Source organism: Capra hircus, chromosome 2 (assembly GCF_001704415.2).
Source record: "Capra hircus breed San Clemente chromosome 2, ASM170441v1, whole genome shotgun sequence".
Taxonomy (NCBI): Eukaryota; Metazoa; Chordata; class Mammalia; order Artiodactyla; family Bovidae; genus Capra; species Capra hircus.
This window is the reverse complement of record NC_030809.1, coordinates 17,322,822-17,349,703: the sequence shown is the minus strand read 5'-3', so window position 1 is coordinate 17,349,703 and position 26,882 is coordinate 17,322,822. Positions and strand designations below refer to the sequence as shown.

Genomic DNA, 26,882 nt, shown 5'->3' with positions numbered 1-26,882 from the left:
GTTTGCCTTTTGCTTTTGTTTTGCATTTATCCTATTGGCGTTTTCAGTTTCTTTAATTTGTGACTTGATGTCTGCTTTAATTTGTGACTGATCACTTTTGGAAAACCTTAGCCATTATCTCTTCAAATATTTCTTCTGCCCTCCCCCCAGCTTCTTCCTCTCTCTTTCCAGGACTGAAATGATTATACTAGAACTGTGGCAGTTTCTCACATATTTCATGTTTTTCTGCACTTTCCCACTTTTTAAATATCTGTACCTTGGTTGCATATCTCTTATTTAGCTGTCTGTCTTCTAGTTAGCCAGTTCACAAATTTTGCCTTTTTAATTCAATCTTCTGCTAAATCCTGCTATTGAGTTTTTAATTTTTTTAAGTTGAAGTACAGTTAATTTACACTATAATATTAGTTTCAGGTGTATAACAGAGTGATTCAATATTTTTATAGATTATACTCCATTTAAAGTTATTATAAAATAATGGTTATATTTCCCTGTGCTGTATAATATATCCCTGTTGCATATTTATTTTACACAGGGTAGTTTTTGTCTCTTAATCTCATATCCCTATCTTGTCTCTCCCTACTTCCCTCTTCTCCCTGGTAACCATTAACTTGGTCTTTACATCAATGAGTCTGTTACTGTTTTGTTATATATATCTGTTTGTTTTATTTTTTAGATTCCAGGTACAATGGATAACACAGAGTTTATGTCTTTTTCTGACTTATTTCACTGAGCATAATACTCTCTAGGTCCATTCACAGTGTTGCAAATGGGAAAATTTTTAATGACTAATACTCTGATTAGTGTGTGTGTATATTTCATCCTATTTCATCTGCTAATGGGCACTTAGGTTGACTCCATGTCTTGGCGATTGTAAATAATGCTGCTATGAACCTTAAGGTGCATGTATCCATGTCCATATACTCATGTCTACCAAGGTTATCCTCCTTGTGTCTTTTTTCAAACACCTTTCATATACTGGGCTTCCCTGGTGGCTCAGACAGTAAAGAATCTCCTGCAATGCAGGAGACCCGGATCTGATCCCTGGGTCAGAAAGATCCCCTGGAGGAGGGAATGGCAACCCATTCCAGTATTCTTGCCTGGAGAATCCCGATGGACAGAGGGAGCCTGGCAGGCTACAGTCCATGGGGTCACAAAGAGTCGGACACAACTGAGCAACTAAAACTTACTTCATATACTCAGAATTCTAGCCACATTCTCCTATATATTATACTAATGCTTGATTCATTCATCCACAAATATTTCCTGACACCCTATTCCCAGCACTTAATTAGGTGCTGGAATATAAGGGTGAGTAAAGCAGACCAAGTCTCTGACCTAATGGAGATGACATTCAAGACAAAGAATGAGCAGATGAACAAATAAATTTATAATTTAATGACAGAAGGTAGTAAGGAAAAAAAAAACCTATGGGGTACATGCATAGGGTGTAATGGAAATGTTTTCTAAGAGGCTAGTATTGATATTTAATGGAAGTCATGAATGAATGAGTGAAAAGCACCACATAAATTCGTGAAGAAATGGTCCAAGTAGAGGAACAGTCAATGAAAAGTCAGGTATAGAAACATGCCTGGAATGTAAGAAGAAAACTTGGCGATTACAGTGCCAAAAGGCATTGATCCAAAAGAAGAGTAGAAAAGGAGATTGGAAAGGTACCAAGAGATAGATCATGTTGTTTCTCATAGGTCACGGTCAAGAATTTAGAATATAAATTGTGAGGGTCAGGGGAGGGTTTTTCAATAGAGTGGAATAATAGAATTTCAATTTCAAAAAGATCTCTATTGGTATTTAGAGTTTGGAGAACAGCTGCAATATGACATGAGTGTAAACAAGAAGACTAGTTGGTGGTCATTGCAGTAGCCTGGTGTTATTGTGGTTGGGACCAGGTTAGAGCAGTGGATACAAAGAAAAGATGTGGGATACTGGATATGTTTCTATGGTAAAGTGAAGGACTGTTGAAGATGGATAAAACATTAGGTATGGGAGGAATAGAAGTGTCATAGAAGACTGCAAAGGTTCTAGCCAAAGAAACTAAAGGATGGAGTTGTCATTTACCTAGAGGGCAATATTATGTAATGATTAAAGGGTCTAGACTCTGGTCCAAAGCCTCATTCTGTTCTTTAGTAGTTATGTGGCCTTGCAGATATCTCTTAACATCTCTGTACACCTGTTTCTTCATCTGTAAAATGGGATGATAAGAGCATATACCTCATGGGGGCTGTTTTATGTATTTATTAAATCCTATAGATGGAAAAGTTAGAAAAAAAGTATGTTTCAAGATGTGGCTCAGGTCTGCAATCAGTTCCTACATGGCTAAGTGTAAAAAGCCTGCTGGCATCATCACAGTGGAGATTATTGTTGTTGTCTTTTAATCACTGTTATGTCCAATTCTTTGCAACCCTATGGACTGCAGCATGCCAGGCTCCTCTCTCTATGGGATTTCACAGGCAGGAATGCTTGAGTGGGTTGCCATTTCCTGCTCCAGGGGATCTTCCTGACCTAGGGATTAAACCCACATCTCTTGTGTCAGCAGGCAGATTCTTTACCACTGAGCCACCAGGAAAGCCCAAACATGCCTACTCCATTATCAATGTTCCCCAACAGACTGGTACATTTTGTACAATTTTATGAACTTACATTGACGCTTCCCTGGTGCCTCAGCTGGTAAAGAATCCGCCTGCAATGCAGGAGACCTGGGTTTGACCCCTGGGTTGGGGACATCCCCTGGAGAAGGGAAAGGCTACCCACTCCAGTATTCTTGCCTAGAGAATTCCATGGACTGTATAGTCCATGGGGTCACAAAGAGTCGGACACAACTGAGCAACTTTCACTTTCAACCTACACAGACACATCATCATCACTCAGAGTTCGTAGATTACATGAGGATTCATCCTTGTACACTGCTGTTGCTGTTCAGGCACTAAGTCATGTCCAACTCTTTGTGACCGCATGGACTGCAGCATGTCAAGCCACTCTTTTACTATCTCCAGAGATTGCTCAAATTCAAGTCCACTGTGCACTGTGGGCTTAGACAAATATATAATGACATGTGACCACCATCACGGTATCATAGAGAGTCATTTCTCTGCACTAAAAATGCTCTGTACTCTGCCTACTTATCCCTTCCCCGAATCCCTGGCAAGAACTGATCTTCTTACTGTCTCCCTTATTTTGCCTTTTCCAGACTATCATATGGTTGGAATCATACAGTATGTAGCCTTTTCAGATTATCTTCTTTTGCTTAATAATGTGTATTTTCTTTTGGCCTGAATAGTATTCTCTTCTCTAAATGTACCGCAATTTATTTATCCATTCACTCCCTGGGGGACATTTTGGTTGCTTCCAAATTTTGGCAATTATATATAGATTTTAAAAATTTCTATATAATTGGCATATAACGTTATATTAATATCAGGGGTATATCATAGCAATTTGATATTATGAAATGATCACCACAATAAGTCCACTTAACATTCAGTACCATACATAGTTACAAATATTTTTCTTGTGATGAAAACTTGAAAATATACTTTCTTAGTATTTTTAAGCATACAATACAGTATTATTATCAATAGTCCCCACGCTCTGTGCTGCAATAGTTTCAGGTCTTACAGTTAAGTCTTTAATGCATTTTGACTTAATTTTTGTTTATGGTAAGAGAGGTCCAATTAGGTTTCTTATCCCTTCACTCTGTGAAGCTGGCTACCACCTGGGCTTCCCCAGTGATTCAGTGGTAAAAGAATCTGCCTGAAATGCAGGAGATGCTGAGAAGACCAGGATCCAGTTCCTAGAGTGGGACGATCCCCTGGGGAAGGAAATGACAACCCACTCCAGTATTCTTGCCTGAAAAATCTCATGGACAGAGGAGCCTAGCAGGCTACAGTCCATGGGGTTTCGAAGGGTTGGGCACGACTGAGTGACTAAACGACAGCAATATACATCCACACCCCATCTTCAGAAGTGTCTGCTTAACGTGTGTTCAGTGTCTGCTTAACGTGTGTTCAGTGTCCTTCCTTCCTTCCATTCTCTCATCCTTGCTTTCTGCCATGTCACTTTCTGACAAATGATCTCATGTCAGAAGGACATAATGCAGGTATGTTCAATCTGCCAGGTTTAACCAGAAGCACAGAAAGATTTTCTAACCTGTCCTGTCCTAGAATTCCTGAGATGATTCTCATGTGGTCATATCACAGTATGTTTTCATCTACCCTTGGACTGAGCTCACTAATATCTTATGAGGGGATTTAATAGTACATGTTTATAAGCAATATTAACCTACAGTTATCACTTATCTTGTGTTTACCTGGATTTGATAGCAGAAATGTGGCAGCCTCATGATGATTTGTGGTGATTAAAAAAATTTTTTTAACTTATTTTAATGATTGAAGACAAATATGTTCTGATCTTTGAAGGATGACTGGAAATTTCTCATTAAACTCTTTGAAACCGATTTCTGGGAGGGAAATGAGGAGAGGGCAGGCTTAGGACAGGTCTGGAAGGATATTATACATTTCTCCTATTCATTTTAGTTCTATTTATTTCTCAAGTTTTCTCAGTTTTGATCATTTCTATTTTCTTAAAAAGTAACAACTTTTCCTAGATTGTCAATTTATTGGTAGGAAATTATATAAGAATTTCTTTTATAAAATTTTAATCTTTTCTTTAACTAAAGACGTATCCCTTTCCTTATTCCTAGCATTGTTCATTTATGTCTTTTCTTTCATTCTCTTGATCAAATGTTCTATTTTGCTGTTCTTATCCAAGAACCTTTTGATTCTTTTGGTTCCATTACACTTATTTTTTGTTTGAGATTTAATTACTGTTTTTAAAAATAATATTTATAAAAAATTATATTTATCTATTTTTCTCTTCTTTATTCTAGCCTTCGGCTTTCTTGGGGGATTATCTTGATTTCTTATTCTAACACCTTGATTTAAAGTTTAATTTACTTTTCAATAGAGGAGAAGTATCGTATGACATCCCTTGTATGTAGAATCTAAAAAAGAAGTTATACAAATGAACTACTTACAAGACAGAAAAAACTGACAGACTTAAGAACGTATGGTTGCCAGGAGGAAGGGCTGGGGGAAAGGATAGTTAGGGAGTTTGGGATGGGCATGTAAACACCGCTGTATTTAAAATGGATAACCAACAAGGATCTACTGTATAGCACAGGGAAGTCTGCTCAATTTTATGTGGCAGCCTGGATGGGAATGGGGTTTGGGGGAGGATGGATATGTGTATATGTACATATGTGTATATGTATGGCTGAGTCCCTTTGCTGTTCATCTGAAAACATCACAACGTTGTTAACTGGCCACCAGTTCAGTTCAGTTATTCAGTTGTTCAGTTCAGTAATTGGCTATACCCCGATACAAAATAAAAAGTTCAAAAAAATCAAGTTTAACTTAGTATATAGTGTTTCCTATTTTTTAATAAATGCATTTTAGGCCATGAATGTTCGCCTTTGTGCCACTTTGAGTATGTTTATGGTTTTGTATGTATTGTTTTCATCAGCGTTTATTGCTCAACCATGTGTAATCTATATATTTATAAAATTTCATTTCATTTTGTTTATTTATTTACTTCTGTCTGCACTAAGTCATCATTGCTGCATGTGGGCTTTCTCTAGTTGCAATGTGCAGACTTCTCATTGCAGTGACTTCTCTCCTTGCGGAGCACGGGCTCCGGGCACTCAGACTCAGTAGTCATGGGGCACCAACTTGTTGCCCCTTAGCATTTGGGATATTCCCGTGGCCCTTGCATTGGTAGGCGGATTCTTTAGCACTGGACCACAGAAATCCCTGTAATTTATATTTTTATTTTCTTTTTAACTTATTTTAAAAAATTGGAATATGGTTGTTTTACAATGATTTGTTAGTTTCTGCTGTACAGTGAAGTGAATCAGCTGCATATGCACATATATCCCCTTCCTGTTGGACCTCCTTCCCACCCTTCCCACATCCTACCCTTCTAAATCATCACAGAGCAAAAGCTGAGCTCCCAGCTAAGGACTGTTGAGGAGGAGCGCTTTTTTTAATATAAATTTATTTATTTTAATTGGAGGTTAATTACTTTACAATATTGTATTGGTGTTGCCATACATCATCATGAATCCGCCACAGGTGTACACGTGTTCCCCATCCTGAACCCCCTCTCCCTCCTCCCCTCCCGTACCATCCCTCTGGGTCATCCCAGTGCACCAGCCCCAAGCATCCAGTATCATGCATCAAACCTGGACTGGCGATTCGTTTCATATATGATATTATACATGTCAATGCCATTCTCCCAAATCATCCCACCCTCTCCCTCTCCCACAGAGTCTGAAAGACTGTTCTATACATCTGTGTCTCTTTCGCTGTCTCGCATATATGGAATTTAGAAAGATGGTAACGATAACCCTGTATGCGAAGAGGAGCTTTGAAATTTTCTCAGAGGATGGTTAGGAAAGGTCTTTCTTTGCCTAGTTACTTATTCTGATCTTTTCACATATGATTAAGATTTTTTCACTTAATAGTCTACTGTTATTTCTTTTGTAGTCTAATGCTCGTCATCTTTGAGGCTTCTCCGTGTTTGAAAGACAGTATTGTGTAATGATTAATAGTGTAGTAGCTAACACCAGATAGAAGGAAGGGTAGAAGGTGAAGGGATAGGTACAAGGTTGCGAGGGATGTTTTGAACCCCAGGTCTGCCATTGTGGAGGTAGGGCAGCCTGAGTTTCCTACCTGTAGAATGTTGCTGTTCAAAAAAAGTACCCATTGTATGGGAGAGTTAAAGTGTGTTAAACCACATACAGGAGAAGGCAATGGCAACCCACTCCAGTACTCTTGCCTGGAAAATCCCATGGACGGAGGAGCCTGATAGGCTGCAGTCCATGAGGTCGCTAAGAGTCAGACACAACTAAGCGACTTCACTTTCACTTTTCACTTTCATGCACTAGAGAAGGAAATGGCAACCCACTCCAGTGTTCTTGGCTGGAGAATCCCAGGGACGGTGGAGCCTGGTGGGCTGCCATCTATGGGGTCGCACAGAGTCGGACACGACTGAAGCGACTCAGCAGCAGCAGCGACACAGCAGCAGCAGCAGCAGCAAACCACATACAAAGCCCTTAGAAGAGTACTAATAGTGAGCATTCAAAAATATCAAATGCTTACTTACAAAACAGAAACAAAGATATAGAAAACAAACTTTTGGTTACCAAAGGGAAAGAGGGGAAGGGATAAAATAGGGAGATAAGGATTCACATATAAATACTACTATACATAAAATAGACAACTAATGAGAACCTACTGTATAGCACACGGAACTCTGCTCAATACTCAGTGCTCCTTAGCTTTGTAATTGTTCGGTGTATCTATTCCAGTCCCTTGGGTTTGAATCCCATTGAGTGGTTTCATTCACATGTCCCTTAAAAATAGAATATAACTGGATTTTGTTTTCTACTCTCATACATATTTCTATATTTTGTCAGTTTTTACATTAAAATTTATTTTGACCATTAGTGTGTTTGTATTTATTCTTGCTATTATTAGTGCTTTGTGTGCATAAGGTACTCAAGAAAAATCGAAGGACAAAGCAGACAAAATTCCTATGCTTGTGGCATATGTATTTTGGGAGAAGATAGTCAGAGAATAAGATAATAAGCACTAATTAAAATAAATAAGTAATTTAGTATGTTAGGGAGTGATAAGGACATGGACAATAAAAATAGAGCCAGATTAAGAGGTTGTGAGTATGTAGTTCGGGTGGGAGGGCTGTGGTTGTGGTTTTGAGTAGGTTGATCAAAACGGTCCTAATTGAAGTGACACAGAATAAGGATTTTAAAAAGATGAGAGAGTCATTCATTATATAAATGTCTGGACAAAGAACATATCACATGGAGGAAAGAGCCAGCATCTCATTCCTAGAACTCTAGTATGCCTGGTATAGTCAAGAAAAAACAAAGAGGATGGTGAGGTACCCCAGACAGACGTGAGATAGAGGAGAGGAGAGAAGGGCTGGATCATTTTAGGTCCTCTGAGCACTCTAAGGACTTGGCTTTTACTCTGGGGGGAAGTAGGGAGCCATTGAAAGTTGTGGAGCTTTTTATATGCATAATGGTGCTTTTATTTCCACAGGATAGGTTCCAACAATATGACGGACTTCTGGGTCAATCTATGTGTCTTAAAATTTACTAGATATTGCTAAATCTTTTCTGAAAAGGCTATAGCAATTCTTGCTCATTCCAGCAATGCATGTATGTTTCTTTGAATCTTCTCCCACATTGCAAGGTCATCTAAGAAGTTATTTTTGCCAATCTAAGGGGTGAAAAATGGTTTCTCATTGCCACTTTAGTTTGTATGTATTCATATGTTTATTGGAGGCTTTTAGTGTCTCTTCTCTAAACTGTTCAAGTCCATTTTCTTTAGAATTATTTGTCATATTTTATCAACAGGCTGGAGCCTTTGTATATCATATATATTAAGCCTTTGTCATATTGGTGGAAAATATATTTATACATTGTATTTTAATGTCTATATTGTTTTTTACATTTAAACGTATTAAATCTTTTTCTACTTTCTTCTTTTAAATTAATTGTTATTGGGATAGAGTTGATTTACAATGTTGTTAGTTTCTGCTGTATAGCAAAGGGAATCAGTGATACATATCCACATACCCACTCTGTTAAATTATTTTCCCATATACTAATAGGTCATTACAGAGAACTGAGTAGAGTTCCCTGCGCTATACAGCAGGTCCTTCTTAGTTATCCAGGCTTCTTGGTGGCCCAGTGATAAAGAATCCGCCTGCTAGTACAGGAGATGCAAGAGAAGTGGGTTTGATCCCTGGGTTGGGAAGGTCCCTTGAGTAGAAAATGACAACCCACGCCAGTATTCTTGCCTGGAAAATTCCATGAACAGAGGAACCTGGTGGGATACAGTCCAGGGTGTCAGAAAGAGTCAGACACGGACTGAGTGACCAGGCATACACACAAACACACATTGGTTTTCTACTGTATACAGTCATTTGTATATGTTAATCTCAATCTCCCACTTTATTCCTCCCCGCTTTCCCGGCATCGTGTTTGTTTTCTACATCTGTGACTCTGTTTCAGTTTTGTAAATAAGTTCATTTGTACCATTTTCTTAGATTTCACATATAATTGATATCATATAGTAAGTATCTTTGTCTGACTTACTTCACTCAGTATAGCAGTCTCTAGGTCCATCTATGATGCTGCAAATGGCATTATTTTGTCCTTTTTAATGGATGGGTGATATTCCATTGTGTATATGCGCATATATGCACATACAAATGTGTGGGTATGCATATGTATGTATATATATATATACTGCATTTTCTTTATCCAGTCCTCTGTTGATGGATGTTTAAGTTGCTTCCATGTCCTGGTTATTGTAAATAGTGCTGCAATGTATGTTTTCAAATTATGGTTTTCTCTGGATATATGCCCAGGGGTGGAATCACTAGATTATATGATAGCTCCGTTTTTAGTTTTTTCAAGAAACCTCTGTACTGTTCTCCATAGAGGCTGTACAAATTTATATTTCCACCAAGAGTTGCATCCTCCACACCCTCTCCAGCATTTATTATTTGTAGATTTTTGATGATGGACATTCTGACCAGTGTCAGGCGATGCCTCAAGGTAGTTTTGATTTGCATTTCTCTAACAGTGATGTTGAGCCTCTTTTCCTGTACCTTTAGGCCATCTGTATGTCTTCTTAGGAGAAATGTCTATTTAAATTACATACAATTTCAATGGGATTACAAACTGCAAGTGTACCACACTTTTACAATAATTTTGGAAGGACTGACATTTTAAAGTTATTATGCTTTCCTGATTGGAAGCAAGTTATATTATCTCTATATATTTAGATCTTGTTTTAATACCTTCATTAAGATTTTATATAAATCTTATATTTTATATGAATCAATAATAAGATTTTATAGTTTTTCTTCATATTTTCAGGCGTTTATACACACATATATACTTGCTATTACATTTAAAATATTACTTTATTTCTTTTCAATTTATGGTGTTCCAAATAACATCTATAAATTTTGTTCAGGCACATTGGCAAATACTTTTTCTAGTTCTTATGGACTTTAGTTAGAACTCTGGGGTTTCTATGTATGCAAGTTTTTAGTATTTATACCAATCACTTCATCTTCTTATCAAAGCTTCTAAAAATATGTACATATATAATATACATATAACAATGATGGTAATAGTAGGCATCCCTGTCTTTTTTTCTATTAAAATTATTTCATCATTTCAATGTCTACGGTAATATTTGTTATTTTTGTAGACTTAATATTGTGTTCAGTATCTGTATATTTCACATAGATTTTACAAAATGGCTGTTAGGTCTTAAGAAATTCCCTTTTAAAATTATTATGAATATATTTATATACTTTTTCTCCTTTTGTTTGTTGAGGTAATAAATTGCATAAAGAGATTTCCTGATGCTAAACTATTTTTACTCATTCTCAGTGTACTATTTCCCATTTTCTTCCACTTTTAAAAAAAATAAACTCTAAACCACAAAATATCATCTTTGACCCAACAGAGTAATTTTTGTTTTGTTTCATAAACCTCTGGGTGGTTTATTTTCCTTACTATGCAGTCTATTTAGCTTCTACTGCTTATAACTTTTTGTGACATCATTTATGTTCAACACTGTGATCTGTATTGATCTGCATTTAAAGGACACTGGAGGGAAATGTTCTGTTTTCAGGTTATAAGATTAAATAATAAAATATTTTTGCTAATTTATCCAGAGCTTATATATTTTGATCATTTTTAAATATGTGAAGAGTCAAAAGCTAGAAGCGAACTGTTTCTCAATATTCATGAAACCTTTGCCCCATTATTTGTCTTTTGAATTTTGCTTTGAATTGGGTATTAATACCTTTATTTTTTGTTTTGTTTATATTTGAATACCATAACTTGCCTATCTTTGATTTAACAAATTTTGTGTCACTTTTTTTGTCTCTTGTTGGATTCTATTTTTGATCCTGTGCCTTTCAATATAATTTTTCATTTACATCTAGTGTTCTTAATGATACATTTTTCATGCTTTTTTCTTAGTTTTTAGAATTCTTTTGTTTTTCTTGTTTTGTCTTCTCTAAAAATGAAAACAATATTTCCATTTTATGTTATCTTTTAGTGCTTCACAAGGCTCTGTAAGAGTCTGATTTCACTCAACCAGTGGTTACTTTCAGCTTTTCAAAATAATTTAAATCTATATTTCTATATTTTTAGTGTTGAATTTGAAATCGTATATTCAAATTTTTCATATTTAAAAGAAATAATACAAATTTTCCTTTACCAGTAAAGTCAACACTGTTTGTTTATATAACTCAAAATCTTACATCGAACCAGTTACAGTTATGTTTTTATGCCAAGTTAAATTTGTCTCCTTCTAGAATAATTTTCTGTTTATTTCGATTCTGTATATATTTTGTTAGATTCATACCTAAATATTTTAAATTTCAATTAAATTAATTTTAAAAATACTTAGATATAAATCTAATAAAATACATACAGAATTGCTCCGTGGAAGGAAAGCTATGACAGATCTAGACAGAATATTTATAGGCAGAGACATCACTTTGCTGACAAAGGTCCATCTAGTGAAAGCTGTAGTTTTTCCAGTCGTTGTGTGTGGTTGTGAGAGTTGGATCATAAAGAAGGCTGAGCATTGAAGAACTGGTGCTTTTGAAGTGTGGTGTTGGAGAGGCTTGAAAGCCTCTTGGACTGTAAGGAGATCAAACCAGTCAATCTTCAAGGAAATCAACTCTCAATATTGATTGGAAAGACTTCCGTATCAGCTTGGGAGGCCAAAGATGAAGCTCCAATACTTTGGCCACCTGATGTGAAGAGCTGACTCATTGGAAAAGACCCTGATGATGAGAAAGACTGAGCAGGAGGAGAAGTGGCGACAGAGGATGAGATGGTTGGATGGCATCACCTACTTAATGGATGTGAGTTTGAGCAAACTTAGGGAGATGGCGAAGGACAGGGAAGCCTAGCATGCTGCTGTCCATGGGATCGCAAAGAGCTGGACACGACTTAACGACTGAACAACAGCAAATACCTAAATATTTTATATTTTTGGTGCTATTGTAAATGGTGTTGTCTTCAGTTCAGTTCAGTGTTCAGTCGTGTCCGACTCTTTGCGACCCCATGAATTGCAGCACGCCAGGCCTCCCTGTCCATCACCCACTCCCAGAGTTCACTCTAACTCACGTCCATCGAGTCAGTGATGCCATCCAGCCATCTCATCCTCTGTCGTCCCCTTTTCCTCCTGCCCCCAATCCCGCCCAGCATCAGAGTCTTTTCCAATGAGTCAGCTCTTCGCATAAGGTGGCCGAAGTACTGGAGTTTCAGCTTTAGCATCATTCCTTCCAAAGAAATTCCAGGGCTGATCTCCTTTAGAATGGACTGGTTGGATCTCCTTGCAGTCCAAGGGACTCTCAGGAGTCTTCTCCAACACCACAGTTCAAAAGCATCGTTTCTTCGGCGCTCAGCTTTCTTCACAGCCGAACTCTCACATCCATACATGACTACTGGAAAAACCATAGCCTTGACTAGATGGACCTTTGTTGGCAAAATAATGTCTCTGCTTCTCAATATGCTATATAGGTGTTGTCTTACTGCATTTCAAATTCCAAATTTGCAATGCTGGTATATACAAAAGCAATTGATCTTTGTCCAGCAACCTTGCTATACTTAACTATTAGTTTCAGATTTTGTGTGCATGTGAATTTTTGGGATTTTATACGTAGACAAACATCTTATCTGCAAACAAAGTTAGTTTTATTCCTTCCCTAACTCTGTACCTTGAATTTCCTTTGTTTCTTCTTCTTCTTCTTCTTTTTTTTTTTTTTGGTGCTAGCTGTCCCTTCCAGCACAGTGTTGAATAAGAATAGTGAAAGAGGGGATCTCTCCCTTGTTTCTGATCCTAGGAGGAAAATGTGCAGATTTTCAGCAGTATGTATGATACTAGCAACAGAGTTTTTATTAGATTTGCTTCCTCATTTTGAAGATGTTCCTATCTCTAGTGTTCTAGGGAATTCTACATGAAAAAGTGATAGAATTTGTCAAATGACTTTACTGCATCAATTAATAAGATCATTTAGATTTTTTTCTTTTACCTTGATTGATATCAAATATTACATTGATTGATATCAAATATTGAACCAGCCATGCATATCTGGAATAAGTTATACTTGGTCATGCTGTAATTTGCTAATACTTTCTTGAAAATTTTTACATCTATGTTCATGAGAGATATTGACATGTAGCTTGTCTATATCTGCTTTGGGTATTGCAGTAGTTCTGAGCTCATAGAAGAAAGTAAGTGTTCCTTCTGCTTTTATTTTCTGCACAAGAATGTGGAAAATTGGTATCATTTCTTTCTTAAATATTTGGTAGGATTAACCAGCGAAATTCTCTGGGCCTAGTACTTAGTGTTTTCAAAGTTATTAATTACTAATTCAATTTTGTAATGAATGTAGGCCTATTTAAATTATCCATTTCTCCTTGTGTGAGTTTTGGTAGTTTGTGTCTTTCTAGGGTTTGGTCAATTTTATTTATCAAATTAGTGGGAATAGATTTGTTCATACTAATCCTTTGTTATCCTCTTAATATTCGTAAATCAGTTGTGAAAATCCTACTGTCATTTCTGATATTGGTAATTTGTGATTTCTTTCTCTTCTTTTCCTTAGTTAGCCTGGGTAGAAGTTTATCAGTTTTATTGATCTTTTCCAAGAACAAGCTTTAGGTTTTGTGGAATTTTCTCTTTTGTTTCCTATTTCCAATTTCATTGATTTTTGCTCCTTTATTTCATTTCTTCTACTGTTTTAGGCTTAAGCTTTCTTCCCCCACATTCCAGCTGGAGAAACATATTGTTGATTTTACATCTTTCTTCTCTTCTCAATGGAATATATTTCTTTGTAGTCACTGCTTTTTCAGCATCCCACAAATATTGATAAGTTGTGGGTTTATTTTTATTCAGTTCAAAATATTTTAAAATTTCTCTTAAGACTTCTCCTTTGACTTGTGTGTTACCTGAATGTATTTTTAACTCTCCAAGTATTTGGGGGAATTTTTCATTTCTTTCTGTTATTTATTTGTAGTTTAATTTCTTTTTGTCTAAGAATGTACTTTTGTGATTTCTATTCTCTTACATTTAAGATGTGTTTTATAGCCCAGAGTGGATTCTCTCTTGGTAAGGGTGATTATTCCATGTGATCTTTTTAAAAATTTATTTATTTTTTAATTGAAGGATCATTGCTTTACTGATTTTTGCTGTTTTCTGCCAAACCTCAACATGAATCAGCCAGAGGAGTATGTATATTCTGCTGTGGTTGCATGGAGTATTCTAAAAGTATCAAATAGATCAAGTTGATTGGTAATGGATATTCAGGTCAGCTATATTCTGATGGCTTCTCTACCTGCTTGATCTATAAATTACTTTACAGAAAAAAAAGGGGGCTGTTTGTGTATCAAACTGAAATAGTGGATTTGTCTATTTCTGTCACTGTTCTATCAATTTTTACCATACACAATTTGATACTATGTGTTTACCATGTGTAAATAACATATTAAAGATTGTTATGTCTTCTTGAAAAACTGATCCCTTTGTCATATGTAATGCTCTCTTTCTCTTAATTAGTATTTTTTCTTGTCCTAAAGTCTTTATTTCCCTGGAAATAATATAGCTACTTTTTCTTTTGATTAGTGTTGACATGGTATCTCCTTCTCCATTCTTTTTTTAAGATTTTTTTTTTTTAACTGTGGACTATTTTTAAAGCCTTTATTGAATTTGTTGCAACACTGTTTCTGTTTTGTGTTTCAATTTTTTGGCCATGAGACATCTGGGATTTTAGCTCCCTGACCAGGAATTTAACCCCCACCCTCTACTTGGAAGGTGAAGTCTTAACCATTGGACCACCAGGGAGGTCCCTCCTTCTCCATTCTTAGCATGTGTCTTTATATTTATGGTTTTTTTCTTATTGACAATATAAGATAAGGTCTCATTTTCTCAGTCATTTTAACAATCTCTTTTTTTATTGAAATATAATTGCTTTACAATGATGTGTTCATTTCTGTGATACAATGAAGTTAATCAGCCATATGTATACATATGTCCCCTCCCTCTGGACCTTCTTCCCACCGCCTTCCCCTTCCCACCCATCTAGGTCATCACAGAGCACCACGCTGAGCTTCCTGTGCTTTGTAGACAATCTCTGCTTTTAATTGGAATATTTAGGCCATTCGCTCTGAAAGTAATTATTGATATACTGGATTACATTACCATGTTTTAACTCTTCTTTATTTACTGTATTTGTTTGTTCTGTGTCTCTTTTTACCCCGCTCTTTTTCTGCCTTCTCTAATTTTAATTGACATTTTATATGATTCCATCTTAGTCTTCTATTAACATACTAATACTTCTTTTAAAATGTTTTTGAGGGTTGTCTAGAGATTATAATACACGTTTTATAGCTCTTCCGCTGCAGCACACGTACCTTATAGCAGACTATATGCAGTTCCCTTCTCCCTTCGCTTATGACATTGTTGTCATTCATGGCACTTCTCTGTATTGGCCTTCTGGGTGGCACAGTGGTGTGAATGGAAAGGAAAATAATGATTGTATAGAAATTTTAGAGCATGCGTAAATTGTGTTTTTTAAATCTTAAATCTATATATTGACATAAGCATAAAGGAAAGAAAATTTTAGGAACAACACTCAAAATGGATGTTTGTAGAGTGAAATTTCTCAGCCCTGCATGGCTGGAGTTGTCCTGATTCACTCTGCATTTTGAAGGCCTAGATCTGTTACTGACGAGAGGTCTCAAGTTATTCTTGCCATCATCCTCAATAACTGACCAATTTCTTAATTCCTTCTGGAATATTTTAAGTTCTTCTCTGGTTTTTTAGGTGTTGGCATTTCATCACTACGTGCCTTGGTTTGGTTCTCTTTCTTAAAATTTAGTTTATTCATTTATTTTTGACTGTGTTGGGTCTTCTTTGTGGCGTGTGGGCTTCTTGGTAGCTTCTGGTTTGGTTCTTTTAAAATTCATTTTTCTAAGTCCTTTGAAGAAATTCATGTTATTCTACTCTATAGAGATCACATCTCCTTAAATAATTCTCCTGGTATGGTCCTCCTCTGCATTTTCGTGAGTATCTTCCTCGACTCTAATAAGGTTGCTGTTAGGCCTCTGAAGTCATCTTGGACTCCTGGGTGCTGTGCTGCGCTTAGTTGCTCAGTCATTTCTGCCTTTTTGTGACTCCATGGACTATAGCTTTCCACGCCTCTCTGTCCATGGGAATATTCCAGGCAAGAATACTGGAACAGGTAGACTATCCCTTCTCCAGTGAATCTTCCTGACCCAGGAATCAAACCTAGGGTTTCCTGCATTGTAAGTAGATTCTTTAAAGCTGAGTTACACTGGGAGCCCTAGACTCCTGTACTGTCTCTCAAATTTGCTCTTTTGTGTTCTTTTAATCTCTTTATTTTGGACTTCCCTGCTGACTCAGTGGTAAAGAATCTGCCTACAATGTAGGTCGGGTCAAGAAGATCCCCTGGAAAAGGAAATGGCAACCAACTCCAGTATTCTTGCCTGGGAAATCCCATGGAGAGAGGAGCCTGGCGGGCTGCAATATATGGGGTCACAAAAGGGTCAGACATGACTTAGCAACTAAACAAGAACAACAATCTATTTAATTTTCTGGGGAATTCCCCTAACTTTATTTTACAACCATTTTAGTAAATCTTAGTAAATTTCTAAAACTCAATTTTTAAAAAACATCTAATACCACTATCTCTTTCTCTGTTATTTCCTTTCTCTTTTCTTTTCTTTTTTTTTAATTTTTATTTTTATTTTATTTTACTTTACAATACTGTATTGGATTTGCCATACATTGACATGAATCTACCACGGGTGTACATAAGTTCCCAAACATGATGTTATTTCCTTTTTCTTTGTAAACAGGGGTACAATGTGTGTTCTCAAATCCTATAAAAATTTTAGAGTTTTTGGAAGTTTCTCCTACAATATCTCTGTTTCTCCTGGGGTAACCTTTTTCTCTTTTTAGTGTTATTATTTCTTCCTGAAGTTGAAGAATTTCCTCAAAAGTCTGCTGACCTGGGGTTATCTGTTTCTACTTAAAAGGAGGCTCTGGAAATCAATGCATCTGACTCACCAAATTAAAGAATAAAGAAGGAAAACTGTTGCAGGAAGGGGGACCCCTTCCAAGGCCCAAAACTGGGCTCTTGTCTAACACTCAGAAATGAATTGTCCGAGGAGACACATGTGCTGACAAAGCAAGAGATTTTACTGGGAAAGGGCACCCGGGTGGAGAGCAGTAGGGTAAGGGAACCCAGGAGAACTGCTCTGGCTCGCAGTCTTGGGTTTTATGGTCATAGGATTAGTTTCCAGGTTGTCTTTAGCCAATCATTCTGGCTCAGAGTCCTTCCTGGTGGTGCACGCCTTGTTCAGCCAAGATGGATGCTAGAGAGGATTCTGGGAGGTGGTCAGACCTGCGGGGTCTCCTTTTGACCTTTCCCAAACTCTGCTGGTTGGTGGAGGCTTATTAGTTCCGTGTTCCTTACCAGGACCTCCTGTTGTAAAACAACTTATGTAAATAGTTACTATGGTGCCTGGCCAGGGTGGAAGGTTTCAATCAGTGTGCTTCCCCTAACAAAACCATATGAACACCTCAATAGATGCATTTCATAATAATCAACATCTGACCATGGTAAAACTCTCAGTAAACTAGTAACAAACAGAAACTTCCTCTGTCACCTGTGTGTATCTGTGTGCATATAACATCATACTTGATGCATACATTAAATGCATTTTCTCTAAGGCTAGAAACAGTGTAAGGAAGAAAGAAAAAAGAAACAATTTTTGGAAAGGAAGAAGCAAAGGAGTTTTATTTTCTGATGCCATGGTTATTTTTTCTATAAAATCCAAAAGTAGTCTACAAATATATTACTAGAATATGTGAATTTAGAAAGCTCATGAATACATGGTTACTGTTTCTTAAAAATCAATTCTATGTTCATACAATTGTTAGAAATAATTTAAAAAGCAGAATCACTTAAAGTAGCCCCACAAAGAATAAAATAGCTAAGAATAAGTTTAAGGAAAGAAGTGTATGACTCCTGTGTATGTGTGTGTGTGTTCAGTCATGTTTGACTCTTTGCGACCCTATGGACTGCAGCCCACCAGGCTCCTCCGTCCATGGAATTTCCCAGGCAAGAATAGTGGAGTGGATTGACATTTCTTACTCCAGGAGATCTTCCTGACCCAGGGATCGAGCCCACATCTCTTGCTTCTCCTGCTTTGGCAAGCAGATCCTTTACCACTGCACCACCTGATACTGAAAGCTATAAACACTTCTGGCAAGACTAAGGAAAATTAAATAAATGGGTTGAACTCAGTGTTGTTAAGATGTCACTTTTCACCAAATGAGTCTAAAAGTTCGATGCAAACCCTATAAAACTCAAAAAGGCTTTTCTTGTAAAAATTGACAAATCAATTTTAAAAGACATGTGGAAAACCAAAAGACGTAGAAAATCCAAGGTAACGTTTTCCTAATAGACTTCAAGTCTTTCTATATGCTGTAGATTCAGATCAATATACTGTTGGCACAAGGGTAGGCAAACAGACAAATGGCACAGAGTAGAAAATCTAGAAATAGAACCAGGATTACACTTTAAATTAATTTTTGAATATTTTAATTAGCTTGGGGGAGGCAAAGATTTCTCAGATAGTACCTAAAGTTGTTAGCCACAGGGGAAAAAAATGATAGCTTTGGCTTTGTCAAAATTAAAAATTTCTCCTCATCAAAATACATGGTTAAGAAAATGAAGGCAAACCACAAAATGGGTGAAAATGTTCACAATACATTTCTGTTGCTGTTCAGAGGCTCAGTCGTGTCCAGCTCTTTGTGACCCCATGGACTGTAGCATGCCAGGATTCCCTGTCCTTCACTATCTCCTGGAATTTGCTCAAACTCATGTCCATTGAGTCAATGATGCCATCCAACCATCTCATCCTCTGTCATCCCCTTCTCCTCCTGCCCTCAATCTTTCCCAGCATCAGGGTCTTTTCCAATCAGTTGGCTCTTCAAATCAGGTGGCCTAAGTGTTGGAGCTTCAGCTTCAGCATCAGTCCTTCCAGTGAATATTCAGAGTTGATTTCCTTTAAGATTGACTGATTTGATTTTCTTGCAGCCCAAGGGACTCTCAAGAGTCTTCTCCAGCACCACGATTCAAAGCATCAATTCTTTGATGCTCAGCCTTCTTTATGGTCCAACTCTCACCTCCATACATGACTACTGAAAAAACCGTAGTTTTGACTATACAGACCTTTGTTGGTAAAGTGATATCTCTGCTGTTTTAATACACTGTCTAAGTTTGTCATAGATTTTCTTCCAAGGAGCAAACGTCTTTTAATTTTGTAGCTGCTGTCATTGTCTGCAGTGATTTTGGAGCTCAAGAAAATAAAGTCTGTCACTGTTTCCACTGTTTCCCTGTCTATTTGCCATGAAGTGATGGGACTGGATGCCATGATCTTAGTTTTTGAATGTTGAGTTTTAAGCCAGCTTTTTCACTCACAGTACATATATTAAACAAAACATTTCTTTTATAATATATACAAACTCCTACACATCAACAAATAATAAAAGACAACCCAGTAATATAAATGGGCCAAAGGCTTGAAAAGGCACTTCAAAAAAGAAGATTATGAATAGCCAATGAGCATATGGAAGTGTGCTCAATATTATCAGTCATTAAAAAAATACAGGTTAAAACTGTATGAAATACCATATTATATATTATAGGCTAAAATGGCTAAAACTAGAAAGCTTATTTCTAACAGACTTTGGAATAGTTTGATTAGATTTTAAAACTATTAAACATACTCCTACACAATGACCCAACAATTCCACTTCTAGTTATTTGCTAAAGGGAAATTAAAACATCTTGTCACCAAAAGCCTGTACAAGAACCACAGCTTTATCCAAACGAGTCCCGAACTAGAATACACCCAAATGTCCATAAATAGGAAAATGAATAAGTAGATTGTGGTTGGTCCACACAATGGAATATCTTCAACAATAAAAGAACCAAATTTCTGTTCATCTAACATGGATGATGAGCAAAAGAAGTCAGACACAAAGCACACGTGATGTATGTTTTCATGTATGCAGTGTTAAAGTATTAGTCACTCAGTCATGTCCAACTCTGCAAACCCATGGACCAAGGCCCTCCAGGTTCCTCTGTCATGGAATTTCCTAGCCAAGAATACTGAAGTGGGTAGCCATTCCATTCTCCAGGGGACCTTCCCAACCCAGGTCTCCTGCATTGCAGACACATTCTTTATCATCTGAGCCACCAGGGAATATGAAGTCCAATCATGCCTGCATGCTCAGTCATGTCTGACTCTTTGCAACCTGGTGGATGATAGCCCATCAGGCTCCTTGGTCAATGGAATTTTCCAGGCAAGAATATTGGAGTGGGTTGCCATGCCCTTCTCCAGGGGATCTTCCCAACCCAGGGATTGAACCCACAGCTCTTGCATCTCCTGCACCGACAGACAGGTTCTTTACCACTACTGCCACCTGGGAAGACTGTGTGAAGTTCAGTAACAAGTAAAATTAACGTATGGTTACAAAAAGGATAGCACTGTTTCCCTCTGAGTGGCTGTCTGGGTACAAGTGGTCAGGATGCAAACTGAGGGTGGAAGGTGTGATGTTCTGTTCTTAATTTTTCAAATAACGCAACAGTTTTCCACAACGTGTCTCCCTTGTGATCTCCACTGGGTCTCCAGGGTCCTGCAGGACTCACTGGTTGCTTTCCTGACCTCTGGGAGTGTTTTCCACCTACAACAGTGGTTAGCGATCCTCTGATCACTTTTTGTCTCATAAATTTTGGTAGAACCCTCTTATCTGCTCATTGCCCCTGCCATTGCCCTTGTCATTGTGAATCCAATCCCTTTATTAGCATTTTTAGTAGGGAGGCGGTGGCAATAATAAAAAGAAGATAAATTATTTTCTTTAATTGGCAGTATTTAACCAGAAACATTTTTTACAGGATGTTGATGCAATAAAGTGATTATTCCCCAATGCATTTTGGGTACTGAAAAGTATCCAAATATACCAGACAAAGGTGGATATCTTTATGATGGTTTTGATTGGGACAGACTGGAATGGGCTTCTTTAGTCCTGTACTTCAGTCGTTCTTAACTTCCACACTTCTCTTCAATTATATCATTGTTTGTTGTTTCCATTGCTTTTATTTCTTTACTGAAACCACTTATCTTATATATGTTGGTTCTTCACAATCTATCCTTTATATATAAAATGTTACAGCCTTCACAAGCATCTCGGAATCTTGATGACCATTTTCACATGATATTCTTCTTCCTTAGGGTGTCCACAGAAAATCAGAACGTGGAAGAAAGGCTTGTCTTTGAGACTGCACTCAGGCACTTCAAAAGACATAAAGTGGAGATTTCAACTGCAATTAAAAAGACATTTCCTTTCCTTGAAGGCCTTCGTGACCGCGAACTCATCACCAATAAAATGTATGAAGTAAGTGAGGTTTCTTATGTAACCATCTGGTAAACCATCCCCAAACTAAGTTATCCTTTGATATCCTGAGCACAGCTAGCTAACTGAGGAGTGTCCTACGAATAGAAGACTTCTTACTATTGTTGCAAATGTTCAAGTATTGTTGTGAGGTAGAAAGGGGAAAAGAGTGGAAACAGGCATCACTGGAGACAGTCCTTCCTCTGATTGAAGGGACGGTGCTCTTGGCAGCCACTGGAGTCAGGCAGGCTGGATCTAAAACAGTTGTGTTCCACAGATGTTTAATACACCACAGTACAGCATAAACTAAGAATTAAAAGTAAGTGTATAAATTCATGAATAATTTAAATGAGATGATTTAGTGAAGTAATAATTAACACAGCATTCCTTTTTGAAGAACATCAATTTAAATAGTTGGGCTTCCCTCATAGCTCAGTGGGTAAAGAATCTGCCTGCAATGCAGGAGACCTGGGTTTGATCCCTGGGTTGGGAAGATCCCCTGGTGAAGGATATGGCTACCCACTCCAGTATTCTTGCCTGGAGAATCCCATGGACAGAAGAGCCTGGCAGGCTACAGTCCATGGGGTCACAAGAGTCGGACATGACTTAGTGACTAAAGCAACCAATTTAGATCTGAGAACATTAAAACCCATAGGGAACTGATGTATTGTTAGGACAAACTTGGGAGTAGATGCTTGCTATTCTTTCTCCGACAGTTTTCTTTTTCCAACAGGGGTTTTTCTTTTTCCATTTATTTATTTTCTTATTTATGTGTTTATCTGTACTCTTTCTGGAGTCTTGGACTTTGAGCTAACTTTAGTGATAGACATTGTTGGAGATACAGGGGTGCAGGTCCTCAGCTTGTCCTCCGAACATGCTTTCCCTGTGGCCAAGTTCACAAAATGGAGCACTGTCCCCTGGCTTCCTTGAGCTCTTCCAGGCGAAGTCAGGATTGGTGAAGGGGCAGGAGCTGTCCAGTCAACAAAATAGTGGCTCATCACCTGCCAAGTCCATTCCTCCAAGAGTTGACCAGGCTCTTAGCTACATATTCATTAACTTTGAACCCACTTTTAATCTTCAGAATTGTGCCTTCTTACATCTAATGTAAGTTAGGATGAGCAGATCAGATTCACAAATGGATAGTTTTAAGAAGAGAGGATTTATCGTTTTACTTAGTAGTCATACAAATATACAGAAATGCTAAATCTCTACATGAAAAGATACCTATGTATGGAAATTGGAATGCATTAACTTGACGTCTCTTTCTAGGGCTCTCTTGTAACCTGGAAGTCTGTATTTATACTTTTCTTCATTCATTGTTTTTAAGGACTGTCAAGATTCTTGTACAAACCTGGTCCCTGTACCAAAAGTGGTGTACAATGTTCTCAGTAAGCTGGAGAAGACATTTAACCTGTCACTTCTGGAAGCATTGTTCAGCGATGTCAACATGCAGGAATATCCTGATTTAAATCATATTCGCAAAAGCTTTGAAAACGGTAATTAGCTTATTTTCTACCTTTTGATGTTCAAGGTCAATTCTATTCAACAAGTATATATTGAGCTCCCATCACGTGCCATACCTGGTACTGAGCAGTGGGGATATAACAGTTAACAAAGCACACTTGAGTCTTCTCGAATCAAACCTAGGTCTTCTACGTTTCAGGCAGATTCTTCACCATCTGAGCCACCAAGTTCTTCTCAAAGCTCATGTTATAAAGGCTATGGTACAACACCCACCTGGAGGTCTGCTTAACTAGACACTTAGACTCACGGGAGGACCAGAGCCACAGTGCCATCCAGTTTAGATAGAAGGACAAGTGACAGGCTGGCAGTGGCCTGCACAGCAGTCCACTGAGTTGGTTACTACCCATCTGTAGCTTAGCTATGGATATAGGATCCATCCTGGCTTAGAAACAGCAGATCAACAGGGTCAGTATCTCAACAACTCCAGAATCATAGCTTTCAGGGACCCCCTAGAGGTACAAGCCAGATTATAAGAATCACCACAGCCCAAGAATGTGGTGATTCAAAGAAGACCCAAGAACAGTCCATAAGTAGACCCTCCCAGTCCCATGTCATTTTAAACCCTCAAACCCTGGGTTGACCTGGTAACACAGAAGAAAGGCCACTTTCATCAGATTTCTAGAGTGATTAGCACAAAAGTTAACTTATATCAAATTTCCCCTTAAAGGAAAAATGGTTTTAATCATATTTTCTCCTCAAATAATCACAAAGGCTATTCTCTTCCAGGGCTTATTTTTGGTGCCACATATAACTAAATGTTGACTTTTTCCTGAGAAGGTATAATTTATCCTTTTTAAATGCTAATGACTCACATCTACACTTGCTGCCAACCCCTTGACCCTGGCAGAGGTCACTGCTGTCCACAAGAGCTTGGGTCAATGACTAAACTCCAGAGGATGGGGGCTGTGTTCAGGGCATGATATCTCTCCTGTTTCTAGGTTCCCCCTTCATCCCTGTCTCATGTGCTGAAGTCCTCCGGCCCTTAGGCCTCCTTCACCTTTTCGGGGCTTTGGGCCACTGTCCTCCTCATACCTGCCATCTGATTTTGCTGGAACTTGACCCATGCTCTGGGGAAGACAAAGTAGTACCCGTGGCTCCCACAGTCCTGTCCATCCCACCCCTTAGTGGGCATTTTCCCAGGAGGCGCTCCTGCCATCAGCTCTGAGGCAGCGTCCCACCATGTCTCCTTCCTAGACTCCTCGCAGTGATCTACCCACTAGGCCCCTTGGTTTATTTCCTTCCTCCTACATCTCCTAAGTTACCTACATGCAGGGTCTCTGGACTGGTGTCCTGGCCTCCTCTTGTTGGCAGCCTCTTGGGTCCGTGGTCCAGGAGTCGTGGGGATGCCCTGCAGTACCGCAATAGGCAATCCCTGCGTGCAGCTTCAGAGTTTCCTTTTTTGTGGGATCTGGACCACTCTGGGAGCTCCAACTAGCAACCCCAGCATGCCCCCCACCCCCTCTGGTTTGTCTCTTTGGAAACTGAGCATCCTCTCCAACACAATTAAGCCCAAACCTCCTCTTATCTAGAGCTCTCTTTAAAGTCTTTGGGCTTTCTCTTTCACACGCACACACACAGACACACACACACACACACCTCTCTAGGATCCTAGTCATTCTCCAGAAGAAATTTGTTTCTTTCTTACATTTTGAACAGCGCAGTTAACACATTTCACTTCCCCTATTTATTTTGACATGTGTTGTCCGCATGGTGTGACATTTATTGTACATGACTGACAACCTCAGGATGTTCCCAGGACTCCTTTGTCCTTATATTTGAGTGGCTCATTTCTATGCAGGGAACATAACTGCTCCCTTGCTGGGGTTTCTTTTATGTCCAAGGATGATGGGGGAACTTTACCATGAAGGTTGGGATCCACTGAGCTCTAAGTGACCCAAGAGCTGGAAATACCTAAATGTATAATTCTGAGATGATGTTCCTGGTCTCTGGTGGAGATCTCTAATTGTGTTTTCTCTTTCTCTTTTCAGCAATCCAAGAGAAACTTAGTTATGAAGAAACTGATGGAGAAGAGAGGGAGGAGAGGCCTGCCATCCAACTGAGCCTTGAGCAAGGTGATTGAGACCAAGAACAAACCAATTCTCCCTTGCTAAGAGGAAAAAGAGAAGGGGAGGTGGAGGCCCGAGTCCTGCGCAAAGATTGAGAATCAGGGAAGAAACGATGAAGGACCACGGAGAAGGCAGGCAGGGATGAGCATCTAACCAGAGGCTAAGTCCTGGAAGAGTAGCTATGACAAGAGGTTTTTGCCTCAAATACCAAGACAAAGGAAGAGGAACCCAAGGAGTCCGTAACCAGATTTAAAGAGAAGGACTGCCTGGAAGTCATTGTGATTTGGAAAGAATCCTATAGGAGAAGATCAATGTCAAGTTGTGATGGGCTAATCACTATGGGCCCAAGGTCAATGTAAGAGAGGAGGCCATTGATGATGGCAGAAGAAAGGACTGACTTAAATGTGGGGGAGATTGTTCAAGAGCAGAATATTCAAGGAGAAAGGTGGTCATATGGATTCAGTGGTGAGGAATAGTAGAGATGTGGAGGAGAAAATGTGGGTATTTGAGAGAGAGGGGAGAAGAAAAAGAAGAAATGAAAGGAGAAAGGGGTCAAGGACACAACAAAAACAAGCAAATTAATAACAGCTCACTTGATTGAAAGTTTCTTCTGGCAGTTGTGGGTTTAGTGCCATTGGATGGTATTATCACTTATGTGCCCATTTTGCAGATAAGGAAGCTGAAATCTAGAAAGACCATGTATGTAGTCGGCCTGGGATCAAATGAGCAAGGATGGAATCAGGCATTCTGAACCCAGAGCCTGTGTTTTCAACCCTGGATACTCCCTGGTAGCCTAATGGGACAGACAGAACCCAGAAACAAAAGGAGGGCAATATACAAAGAGGGAAGTGAAGTGAAAGCCACTCTGTCATGTCTGACTCTTTTCGACTCCATGGACTGTAGTCCACCAGGCTCCTCTATCCATGGGATTTCCCAAGCAAGAATACTGGAGTGCGTTGCCATTCTGGAGAAAGTGGAGGGGAATCAGATGTTGAATCCTCAGGGAGAGGCCAACAAGACAGATTAAACAGACTTGTGCAGGGAGGGAGTGGACGAAGAGAGGGTGGGGACTTTGTAGGAAGTAAGGTAAGCCGCCAGTCAGGGCAACTCTAGGGACGAAGGCCGGTTCACCATGGCTGTGGAAGTCAAGATAAGCCATCGCTAGGTACTGAATGGCTGGTGGAGATCATGCGGTGAGATGGCCTGGCCAAAGCCCTCTCAGCCAGGAGTGCCCCTGACCTGCCTTCCACTCGAGGATTTGGGGTCAGGCTACAAGAGTTGGATGAGATCCATCAGACCCAGATGGCCTCTGTATTGTTGTCTACCAGGGAGTCTCAAGCTTCTTATTTATAAAAAAAAAGAAAAAGAAAGAAAAGAAAAGGGGAATTAGGGGAGGGTGGCTCTTCATTCCCTACTTCAATTTCTGAAATAAATTTTAAATTTTCCCCCTAGGAACTTCCAGAGGCCTGACTTGGTCTGGTGGAGAATCCGCATCTTCTGATGGTCTGTTGCTGACTCTGTTGTGTGTGATGCTCTGCTGCTTGTGCCCCTTCTAGGCTGTGCTGGGGGCGGAGCGGCTGCTTCTTTTGTCAGAAATCTGTTAGTCTTTGCACCTGCAGTTTCTCCAAGGGTCAGTACTCTGAGTTGCTGGGAGGTCGCTGCT

The 26,882-nt window shown here is 38.7% G+C and overlaps 1 protein-coding gene across 2 annotated transcripts in view; it reads left to right on the top strand.

The window, feature by feature from the left end:
• The window catches only part of LOC102186814 (nuclear body protein SP140-like protein), a 93,180-nt gene that overhangs the window by 11,263 nt on the left and 55,035 nt on the right, over positions 1-26,882 (top strand). For both annotated transcript variants that reach the window (XM_013973246.2, XM_013973259.2), the window contains exons 2-5: positions 21,470-21,632; positions 22,957-23,125; positions 25,142-25,225; positions 26,672-26,722. In XM_013973246.2, coding sequence (XP_013828700.2) covers positions 21,470-21,632; positions 22,957-23,125; positions 25,142-25,225; positions 26,672-26,722 — 467 coding nt within the window. The remainder of the gene's footprint in view (positions 1-21,469; positions 21,633-22,956; positions 23,126-25,141; positions 25,226-26,671; positions 26,723-26,882) is intronic.